Below are 11,815 nucleotides of genomic sequence, written 5' to 3'. Positions count from 1 at the left end.
AATCTTTAAAGATTCATCTAGACCATACCTAACATTACTACCAAGTTTGGTCAAAATCGGTACAGTAGTTTTTGTGTAAAGTTGCTTACAAACAAACAAACAAACTGAGGACAAAAATAGAGGATTTGCGTGATATATGTGTTGTGACTTTCACAACAGTCGTCAGTACCCTAATCATCATCCACAAACCGCAATTTTTTAACGAGCTCGTAAAAGCTATCATTTTCCCTCAAGCATTTTCCAGAGAATATTTCGTAACAGTTTCTAAAGGATTGAGGCTTCAAACTCGAACACTAATTGAATTTGTTAATCAAAAGTTTTACTGATGAAACGAATGGGATAGGGAAAACCAGTGGGCCCAAAATATTCCAAGTAATAATAAAAACGAATAGGTTAATCAAAGGGGCAAGAGTATATACTGTTTCGTAAGAGGGTATTACTAAACATGTCGAAAATGTGGAAAGGACATTCCATGACCTTGATTATTACATGAAAAAGTAATATGACGTTGATACCAGATTAATTTTTGACAACGAGATCCTTCGAACCTATTAAGAGCGTATTTTCATGCAACAGTTAAGGTCATCTAGTCTTTTATATTTTCATTCCAAACTAATATCGTTCTATTTTTCAATATAGCACTGAACTCGCTCTGATCTCCCCCCCCCCCCCAAAAAGAAAGAAAAAAAAAAGCCAAGATAAATATATAGTCAGTCTATAATTTGGATGTGATGATTAAATATATGAAAGGAAAACCTTATTTCAAGTTTGTGGGGTATATATTATTTTTGCACCAGCCCCCATATATATATATATATATGTATATATATATATATATATATATACATATATATACATATATATACACATATATACATACATATATATACACATATATACATACATATATATATATACATATATATATATTATATATACATATATATATACAGTATATTATATAGATATATAAAATCATCAGCCATTACTAGTCCACCACAGAATAAAGGCTTTAGAAATGTCCCTCCAATCGTCTGTTAATGGTCAGTCTATGCCAGTCCACATCCACAAACTTTCTTAATTTGCCAATCCATCGTCTTCTCTTCCTTCCCCTGCTTCTTTTGCAATTTTAGGGATTTATTCTTTTGTTATTCTTGTCTACCTATTGTCTGTCATTCTCATTACATGTCCTGCCCATGTCTTTTTTTTCATGCAAGTTGTTAGAATATCCTCTACTTTAGTTTGCTCTCGTATCCATGTTGCTCTTTTTTCTTTTTCTAACTGTTAATCCCATCATTATTCCTTTCATAGCTCTGTAAGTTGTAACTAGCTTATGTGTTAAGGCTTTAGTAAGGTTCCAAGTTTCTAATGGCTAAGTTAGTACTGGTAGGCCCATCCCACTAAATACTTTTCTTTTTAGAGAATATAAATACATATACAGTATATATATATATATATATATATATATATATATATATATATATATATATAAATTTAATTTGTGTGCATGCAAACTGGATATAGTGAACGAATGTGGTATGCATGCTGTACTACCAACCCCTCATTTACATCTCTAAAATATTAAACATTGCTGGCTGTCTACATTCAGACATTTGGATACACTACAGACACAAACATACACACACTAGTCTGCTCTCTCTCTCTCTCTCTCTCTCTCTCTCTCTCTCTCTCTCTCTCTCTCTCTCTCTCAAATTATATTATGAAAATCTAGTTAGAAGTACATTATAGTACTGTACTCTATCCCTATAAATCTTATTAACGTACGTGCATGCATGGCAACACACTTGCCATCTCTCAAGCAGTGAATAGTAAAGGAAGTATCGTTTGTGGGCGCATCATTATTCATGCTATCATGATAAGAGTTCCTAAGGGCCACTTTAGGATAGAATTCCTCTTGCACGTGGAGCTTCCCGGTTTGGCGCACTGGTAAAAGGGATATCACACGGTGGGATAACCACTGTGAATGCAAAAATCCCTTTTTTGGCAGTGCAGTCATCCGATAGACTGCCACTACATTTTCATGATGTACGTGTAAATTTTTTCCTAAACCTAAAATTATAACTGTCTTTATGTTATTTTATCTTTTCCTTTTTTCAAAATCTGTATACCACTTCCCTAATTACAAAATACCTCGCGACTTCGTTTATCCACTCCTCTATAATACTGGTGATAATAAAAAAGTGATAAAAACTCATACCAACATTTTTAAACATAGGCGTACACATAAGCACATAGATGATAATATTCATACAGAAATATTTAAACATACATTTCATCATCATCATCGTCATCACCTCCCACGCCTATTGACGCAAAGGGCCTTAGTTACATTTCGCCAGTCGTCTCTATCTTGAGCTTTTAATTCAATACTTCTCCATTCATCGTCATCTACTTCACGCTTCATAGTCCTCAGCCATGTAGGCCTGGGTCTCCCAACTCTTCTAGTTGAAATCTGGTGAACTAATCTCTCCTGGGAAGTGCGAAAAGCATGCCCAAACCATCTCCATCTACCCCCATCATGATCTCATCCACATATGACACTTGAGTAATCTCTTATATTCTTCTGAGGGCTTTGTTCTCAAATCTACATAATTTGTTGGATATTGTTTCATTGTCATACGACTCATATCATACAGTAACACCGACCTCACTAATCCGAAGACTTGAAGATACCATATTCCTTTCCAGAGATATTCAAAACCGTAGCGAATGCTATGATTACGCTTTGTTAAGCTTTCATATCAGCTTTAGCCGTCATAAATCAAGCATTAAGCTACCAAACAGGTGACAGCCATTCACAAAAGACCTATGCTGTTTCAGTAATTGTTCGACATGAACTGACAAAACCAACAGCGCTTCTTATGTCGAGATAAAGTTTCCTGCTTGAACATCAACAACTTAGCGATGTTTAAAGGTTTAAAGGACACTCATGAATAGTAGAGATAAGGGGCAGTGACAACGCCCTAGAGACTGACCATTTATGAATATAATCAGTGATAAGGGCCCTCTCCACCCAAGCTAAGACCAGGGAGAGCCGGGCAATGGTTGCTGATGACTCAACAAGTAGACCAATATGCTCCCCAAATCCCCATCCTTATCTAACAATGATAGTAAGGTTGCAGACACTACAGGAAGCTATCAAGCTTGAGCGGGTCTCGAACCCAAATCCAACAGAACGCCAGGCAGGGACGTTTCCAATAGGCCACCACAACAAAGATGTCAAGAGTAGCTTATGTTTTCCTTCCTATGTATCCCAGTATTTACATTTTCTGATTATGCTCTTGCATTTCTAAACTTCAATATGCTAACCACAAAATAGTTTTAAGAGCTATTTATATATGTATATATATATATATATATATATATATATACATATATACATATATATATATATATATGTATGTATATATATATATATATATATATATATTTCAAAGAGAAAACATTGAAATATTTTTTATCTAATTAACAGAGATAATCGAAGTGGGTCTATTAATTACAAAACCTTTAGTCACTACATGTCTTCCAGTTTTTTAAAACTTTTCCAGTTCACTCTTTTTAACAACCTTGAGATCTCGACAGACATAAGGATGCCAGAAAATTCTCTCACTCAATCAATCAATCTCTACAGACATAAATGAATAATAATAATAATAATAATAATAATAATAATAATTATTATTATTATTATTATTATTATTATTATCGTTACTACACTTTACAATAAGCTATATAGTAAAGACGTATTTAACTAAGGTTTTATGAACAGCAACAAAATGTCTACCGATCAAACTGAAATCCAGAGAAATATCTATCAGAAAATCTCCAGTTCCTTGAATTTTCATTTCCAGGATATCGTCGGTCGAGACAAAAAATCCCCTCCGTCTGATTCCAGGCTTCCAGATCAAATCCCATCTTGTCTTACCAAATTGACTTTACATAAGCGGGAATCATTTCCACCATTTCCAGGGAAAAATAAAAAATCAGTTTAACATTCCAGCGAAACTAAAAAAATCGGTTTACCATTTCCCGCGAAAAAGCAAAAAAATCAGTCTACTATTTCCAGCGAAAAAAAAAAATCAGTTTACCATTTCCAGCAAAAAACAAAAAATCAGTTTACCATTTCCAGCAAAAAATTAAAAAAAAATCAGTTTACCATTTCCAGCAAAAAAAAAAAAAAAAAAGGTACCATTTCCAGCAAAAACAAAAAATCAGTTTACCATTTCCAGCAAACAAATAAAAAAATCAGTTTACCATTTCCAGCAAAAAAATTTAAAAAAATTCAGTACCATCTCCAGCAAAAAACAGTTTATCATTTCCTGCGAAAAAAAATCAGTTTACCATTTCCAGCAAAAAACAAAAAATCAGTTTACCATTTCCAGCGAAAAACAAAAAATCAGTTTACCATTTCTAGCGAAAAACAAAAAATCAGTTTTCCATTTCCAGCGAAAAAGCAAAAAAATCAGTTTACCATTTCCAGCAAAAAATTAAAAAAATCAGTTTACCATTTCCAGCAAAAAAATTTTAAAAAAATTCAGTACCATCTCCAGCATAAAACAGTTTATCATTTGCAGCGAAAAAAAATCAGTTTACCATTTGCAGCGAAAAACAAAAAATCAGTTTACCATTTCCAGCGAAAAACGAAAAAAAATCAGTTTACCATTTCCAGCGAAAAACAAAAAATCAGTTTACCATTTGCAGCGAAAAACAAAAAATCAGTTTACCATATGCAGCGAAAAACGAAAAAAAAATCAGTTTACCATTTTCAACAAAAAACAAAAAATCCGTTTACCATTTCCAGCGAAAAACAAAAAATCAGTTTAACCATTTCCAGCGAAAAAACAAAAAATCAGTTTACCATTTCCAGCGAAAAACAAAAGATCAGTTTACCATTTCCAGCAAAAAAAAAAAAAAATCAGTTTACCATTTCCAGCAAAAAAAATTAAAAAAAATTCAGTACCATCTCCAGCATAAAACAGTTTATCATTTCCAGCGAAAAAAAAATCAGTTTACCATTTGCAGTGAAAAACAAAAAATTCAGTTTACCATTTGCAGCGAAAAACAAAAAATCAGTTTACCATTTGCAGAGAAAAAACGAAAAAAATCAGTTTACCATTTCCAGCAAAAAACAAAAAATCAGTTTACCATTTGCAGCGAAAGACGAAAAATCAGTTTACCATTTGCAGCGAAAAACAAAAAATTAGTTTACCATTTCCAGCGAAAAACAAAAAAATCAGTTTACCATTTCCAGCAAAAAAAAAAAAATCAGTACCATCTCCAGCATAAAACAGTTTATCATTTCCAGCGAAAAAAAAAAATCAGTTTACCATTTGCAGCGAAAAACAAAAAATCAGTTTACCATTTCCAGCGAAAAACAAAAAATCAGTTTACCATTTGCAGCGAAAAACGAAAAAAATCAGTTTACCATTTCCAGCGAAAAACAAAAAATAAGTTTTGCCATTTGCAGCGAAAAACAAAAAATCAGTTTACCATATGCAGCGAAAAACAAAAAATCAGTTTACCATTTGCAGCGAAAAACAAAAAATAAGTTTGCCATTTCCAGCGAAAAACAAAAAATCAGTTTACCATTTGCAGCGAAAAACAAAAAATCAGTTTACCATTTGCAGCGAAAAACAAAAAATCTGTTTACCATTTGCAGCAAAAAACAAAAAATCAGTTTACCATTTGCAGCGAAAAACAAAAAATCAGTTTACCATTTCCAGCGAAAAACAAAAAATCAGTTTACCATTTCCAGCAAAAAACAAAAAATCAGTTTACCATTTCCAGCGAAAAACAAAAAATCAGTTTACCATTTGCAGCGAAAAAAAAAATCAGTTTACCATTTGCAGCGAAAAACGAAAAAAATCAGTTTACCATTTCCAGCGAAAAACAAAAAAATCAGTTTACCATTTCCAGCGAAAAACAATAAATCAGTTTACCATTTCCAGGGAAAAACAATTAATCAGTTCACCATTTCCAGCGAAAAACAAAAAACCAGTTATTATTATTATTATTATTACTAGCTAAGCTACAACCCTAGTTGGAAAAGCAAGATGCCATAAGCACAAGGGCTCCAACATGGAAAAATAGCCTAAAGAGGAAAGGAAATAAAGAAATAAATAAACGATATAAGAAGTAATGAAAAATAAAAATTATATATTTCAATAACATTAACATTAAAACCAGTGAAAAACTAAAAAATCAGTTTACCATTTCCAGTGAAAAACAAAAAATCAGTTTACCATTTCCAGCGAAAAACAAAAAATCAGTTTACCATTTCCAGCGAAAAAAAAAAATCAGTTTACCATTTCCAGCGAAAAACGAAAAAAAATCAGTTTATTTCCAGCGAAAAACAAAAAAATCAGTTTACCATTTCCAGCGAAAAACAAAAAATCAGTTTACCATTTCCAGCAAAAAACAAAAAATCAGTTTACCATTTCCAGCGAGAAACAAAAAATCAGTTTACCATTTCCAGCGAAAAACAAAAAATCATTTACCATTTCCAGCGAAAAAAAAAATCAGTTTACCATTTCCAGCGAAAACCAAAACGCTGTAAGAGAGAAACACCTAACCTAATCTCATTCTTTCCATAAAAGCCTTATGGACTTGATCTTTAAAGCAGCTTATTTGGTATATGGAAGCTAGATCCTCGAGACTCGCTATCCCGGAGACTCTTGGGATCATTCAAAATGGGAATCAACTCTTGATGCGATTGTGAGATGGAAAATAACAAGTTGTTTTTCGTCATTATGAGAATCTGCTAAAAAAATCGTGTTCTAGTACCTATATTGAAAGAGCTGCAATATTGATAACCATTATATTGTCTGTTTCCTATACCAGAGGACGGTTACATTGCAAAAGCATTCAAGTTTTTTATTACACAGCCGTCTTATAAGCAAATTCCCATAGCGGCCCCGAGTATCCCAGTCTCGCATCAAACCCAGCCCCATACTCACTCTCTCTCTCTCTCTCTCTCTCTCTCTCTCTCTCTCTCAACAAACCCAGCCCCATATACTCTCTCTCTCTCTCTCTCTCAACAAACCCAGCCCCATATACTCTCTCTCTCTCTCTCTCTCTCTCTCTCTCAACAAACCCAGCCCCATATACTCTCTCTCTCTCTCTCTCTCTCTCTCTCTCTCTCTCTCTCTCAACAAACCAGGCCTATTCTCTCTCTCTCTCTCTCTCTCTCTCAACAAACCAGGCCCATTCTCTCTCTCTCTCTCTCTCTCTCCTCTCTCTCTCTCTCTCTGTAAATCAAAGTAGTGTATACAATGGCTGTAACATTGCAAGAAAAAGAGAATTAAAGTGTCCCGAAGCCCTGTCCTTCTGGATACAAGGCAGGGAAGCATTCCAAAATCCATTTCTAAGTACACCGATATTGCCTTTCATGAGCTGTACGCTCTCTCGCAGCTCTTTGTTCCATCACTTTTCCCCTATTAACTCAAACTTCTCTGTCCTCGTCCTTATTTGCTATTACAACAATTGCTCAAACATATAACATTACCATCACCCGTAAAATATATAAATAAATTCATCTCCCCATCAAAAGGAAAACAATGATGATGATGATGATGATAATAAAAATAACGATATTAAATTGATCACAAACCAGTTTCTCTAGCAATTAAAATCAATATCAGTTATAAGGTAAATGTTGTAACTAGATTTTCAGCTTCCTCAAAAAAAAAAAAAAAAAAAAAAAAAAAAAAAAAAAAAAAAAAAAACCGATATCGTAAACCGTAGTAAAAAGAAAAGTTTTATAATTAATAGTAAGGGATTTTCCAGACCGATAAGTCAAGCTCGATTCTTACAGTATATACTAAATCGGAGAAAGGCAGAAGGGAAAAGCAAAGGCAAAGGCAAGGCAAAGGTAATGCTTATGAAGTGCATACTATTTGTCAGATATCAATCAAACTAGTTCCTAAAGAAGCAGTCGAGTTAACAATCGATATATATATATATATATATATATGTGTGTGTGTGTGTGTGTATATATGTATATATATATATATATATATATAAACTGCCTTGTGACCGCAATAATCACACAAGGGGAATTAAAGGCACCACGTGTAGGCATAATCCAGATATGTCCACTTATATTACCACCAGTTGGTCTACGTTAGGTAGTAGGTTGGCCCGGGCACCAGTCACTCGTTGAGATACTACCACTAGAGAGTTATGGGGTCCTTTGACTGGCCAGACAGTACTACAATGGATCCTTCTCTCTGGGTTACGGTTCAATTTTCCCTTTGCCTACACGTAGACCGAATAGTCTGGCCTATTCTTTACACAGTCTCCTCTGTATTCATACATCTGACAACACTGAGGTTCCCAAACAATTCTTCATCCAAGGGGTTAACTACTGCACTGTAATTGTTCAGTGGCTACTTTCCTCTTGGTAAGGGTAGAAGAGACGCTTTAGCTATGGTAAACCGCTCTTCTAGGAGGACACTCCAAAATCAAACCTTTGTTCTCTAGTCATGGGTAGTGCCATGGCCTTCCACTGTCTTAGGGTAGAGTTTTCTTGCTTGTGGGTACACTCAAGCACACTATTCTATCTTATTTCTCTTCCTCTTTTTTGAAGTTTTATAGTTTAATGTTAAAGATTTGTTTTAAATGTTACCGTTCTTAAAATAATTTATTCTATTTGTTAATTACTTCTCTTGTATATAATTCCTTACTTCCTTTCCTCACCTGGGCTATTTTTCCCTACTGGAGCCCTTGGGCTTATAGCTCCCTGCTTTTCCAACTAGGGTTGCAGCTTATCTAGTAATAATAATAATAACAATATGCATAATTTAAAAAGTGTATCAAAGTTTAACACCCATTAGACCTGAATAAGATGCAAGTTTCAAACGCACCCCCCCCCCCCCCCCACAAGAAAATAAACTTGCAAGTATTTACTATTGTTTACAAAAAGAGCAAAAAAACACATCTATAAACAAAGGCGGTTTTAAATAAGAGACCGAATAGGCCACACTGTTTAAAAAAATCGTAATTGTAATCGGAAAATCTCCGTAAAAATATACTGTTCTCAGCTGTATTTCAATAAAATACAAGTGACCGTAATTTTACCATACGTTGTTATTATATTTTACGGGTTGGTGACCGTAATATCACTCCTTTACGTGATTATATCCGTTTTTTTAAAACGATAAAAATCCTGGAATAAATGTTGCCAGGCATTTACAGTTTTTTCATGCAAATTATTAACCATGCAGCCATATTTTACAGTTGACCAACTACAGGAAGATCATTAGAACCAAGGACAGTTGTTGATAATTGGTGAAAGGAAAATCCACAGGTTACATATGATGTTAATATAAAATATTATATATGTGAAAGACCAAGAATTACGTAACCTGTTCAATACAACTGTGGTGATTGGACAATCCTGATATACTTGAATTAAGATATAAAATGGCCATTCAGAAGATATCGTTGATCAAGATCGTATCTAAATTGATGGAAAAAAAAGTAAAACAATTTATAAACAGACAAGATATTGCCATAAATGTTTAGCATCTCATAAAATCTTTAATTATTATTATTATTATTATTATTATTATTATTATTATTACTTGCTAAGCTGCAACCCTAGTTAGAAAAGCCGGATGCTATAAGCCCAGGGGGATCCAACAGGGAAAAATACCCCAGTGAGGAAACAAGGAAAAATTAAATATTTTAAGAACAGTAACATTAAAATAAATATCTGCTATATAAACTATAAAACCTTTTAACAAAACAAGAGGAAGAGAAATAAGATAGAAGTGTGCGCCCGAGTGTACCCTCAAGGAAGGGAACTCTACCCCAAAACAGTGGAAGACCATGGTACAGAGGATATGGCACTACCCAAGACTAGAAAACAATGGTTTGATTTTGGAGTGTCCTTCTCCAACTATAAATTCAAAATCCCAGCAAAAAGCATTGGCATAGTGAAAAAAAAAAAAAAACCTTATTTCGAGGATACCAAAAATAATGCCATATAATTTCATTACATCAAGGACTAAGGTTTTTATTGTATTCTTCTATAACCCTTTTTTTTCTATTCCTCATATACTGTAGTGCGTTGGAGCATCATCATACAAATGTTATTAGATATAATTCATTAAATGAAAATAAAAAATTTTGGCAAAAAAATGTTCCAAAACATTTAAAACTAAGCATAGTTAACATGGACGTTGTGGGCCTTGCCCCGTCTCTCTCTCTCTCTCTCTCTCTCTCTCTCTCTCTCTCACACACAATTTAAAGGCCCTATTTCTAATAATTTCTGGAGTAACAATCTCTCTCTCTCTCTCTCTCTCCTCTCTCTCTCTCTCTCTCAATTATAATTACTAATTCTAATAATTTCTGGATTAACAATCTCTCTCTCTCTCTCTCTCTCTCTCTCTCCTCTCTCCTCTCTCTCTCTCTCTCTCTCTCTCTCTCTAACAAATAACTAATTCTCTCGCTTTTCTTTCTTTTAAACAGCTCGTGGGACCCGAGTTCCTGAAGGCCATTCAACCAGCCTTGGAAGCTGAATGGACGGACGAGGTGGAGGCGGGCCTGGGCTCTCCTTCTCAAGAACATAGCTTACGGCATGCGACTGGCCATGCTAGAGGAAATGAAGAAAGGATAAAGCTGAACGAAGCGCTGAACGAAGCGCTTAAAGAGAGTGGGTGTTTTTGCATGAGAAGATTTTTTTAAAATTATGAAATATTGAAGGACTGGACGTATTGTGGATGCATTGCATAGAATGATAAATAGAGAAATGAAGATGAAATATCAAATAACTGAAATAAGTGTAAATGACTGAAGAAATTAAGTCTGGTTAATAATTTCTAAATGTGCCAAATGTGGGTGAAAGTAATTAGCATAATCATATTCATGTATAAAGGTTGAAGAGTATAATCAAAATGAAAGCGAACGGAAAAGAATAAACAGTGCGAGAAGGAAATGGAAAAAAAATAAAAATAAACAGATGTGTGCCTTCAGAGGGAAATAAACTTTAGAAAATCATAAACATTGTTTTGGAAATTAATCATCTATATCAAATGGAGATGAGCAAAGCGAACTGAATAAACAAAAGGTTAATTTGCCAGTGAAAATGGCAAAGAAGAAACAAGGGGGAGTGAGACATGACGTAAAACTAACATAAATGGGGAACAACTTTACACATTCGTGAGCAATGACGTCATTGATTATACCACAGGCGTATTGGACACCCTTTTGATGTCAGCTGATGCAAATTGAAACATTTATAAAATTCTTACATCTGAGAAAATGATGGAAATGCATTCCATTTCAATTTGCAGTTTTTGCGTTTTTCGTTTAGACAAAAACACTTTGTGAATATTAATATAGTTGGGTTCTTTTAAGATATTACAGTTATTTGATGAAATGTAACAATATAATGGAAAACTAGTCTTCGAATCAGAAGTGGAGAAAAACTAAAATTATCATTAAAATTAAAAAAAAAGAAAAAAAAAAGATAACTGAATACTGACGAACCATCGGCAATGTTTGCAAAGTAATAGAACATTAAAATGAAAAAAAAAAAAAGATAATTGAATACTGAAGAACCATTGGCAATGTTTGCAAAATAATAGAACATTAAAATGAAAAATAAAAAAAAAAGATAATTGAATACTGAAGAACCATTGGCAATGTTTGCAAAATAATAGAACATTAAAATGAAAAAAAAAAAAAGATAATTGAATACTGAAGAACCATTGGCAATGTTTGCAAAATAATAGAACATTAAAATGAAAAAAAAAAAAAAAAGATAATTGAATACTGATGAACCATTGGC

The 11,815-nt window shown here is 33.6% G+C and overlaps 1 protein-coding gene and 1 long non-coding RNA gene across 2 annotated transcripts in view; one reads left to right on the top strand and one right to left on the bottom strand.

Moving 5' to 3' along the window:
* Window positions 1-11,815, bottom strand: part of LOC137617794 (uncharacterized) — a 372,403-nt gene that overhangs the window by 318,288 nt on the left and 42,300 nt on the right. The gene's annotated exons all lie outside the window — the stretch shown is intronic.
* glob1 (globin 1) overlaps window positions 1-11,815 on the top strand; it is a 496,433-nt gene that overhangs the window by 484,250 nt on the left and 368 nt on the right. Inside the window, 2 exon segments of the mRNA XM_068347754.1 lie at window positions 10,495-10,563; window positions 10,565-11,815. The exon segment at window positions 10,565-11,815 is cut by the window's right edge and continues 368 nt beyond it. Of these exon segments, the coding sequence (XP_068203855.1) occupies window positions 10,495-10,563; window positions 10,565-10,642 (147 nt within the window). The 3' untranslated portion in view covers window positions 10,643-11,815.

This window comes from Palaemon carinicauda, chromosome 24 (genome assembly GCF_036898095.1).
Source record: "Palaemon carinicauda isolate YSFRI2023 chromosome 24, ASM3689809v2, whole genome shotgun sequence".
Taxonomy (NCBI): Eukaryota; Metazoa; Arthropoda; class Malacostraca; order Decapoda; family Palaemonidae; genus Palaemon; species Palaemon carinicauda.
Note: the sequence above shows the minus strand (reverse complement) of the source record. Positions and strands in the feature narration are given on the sequence as shown.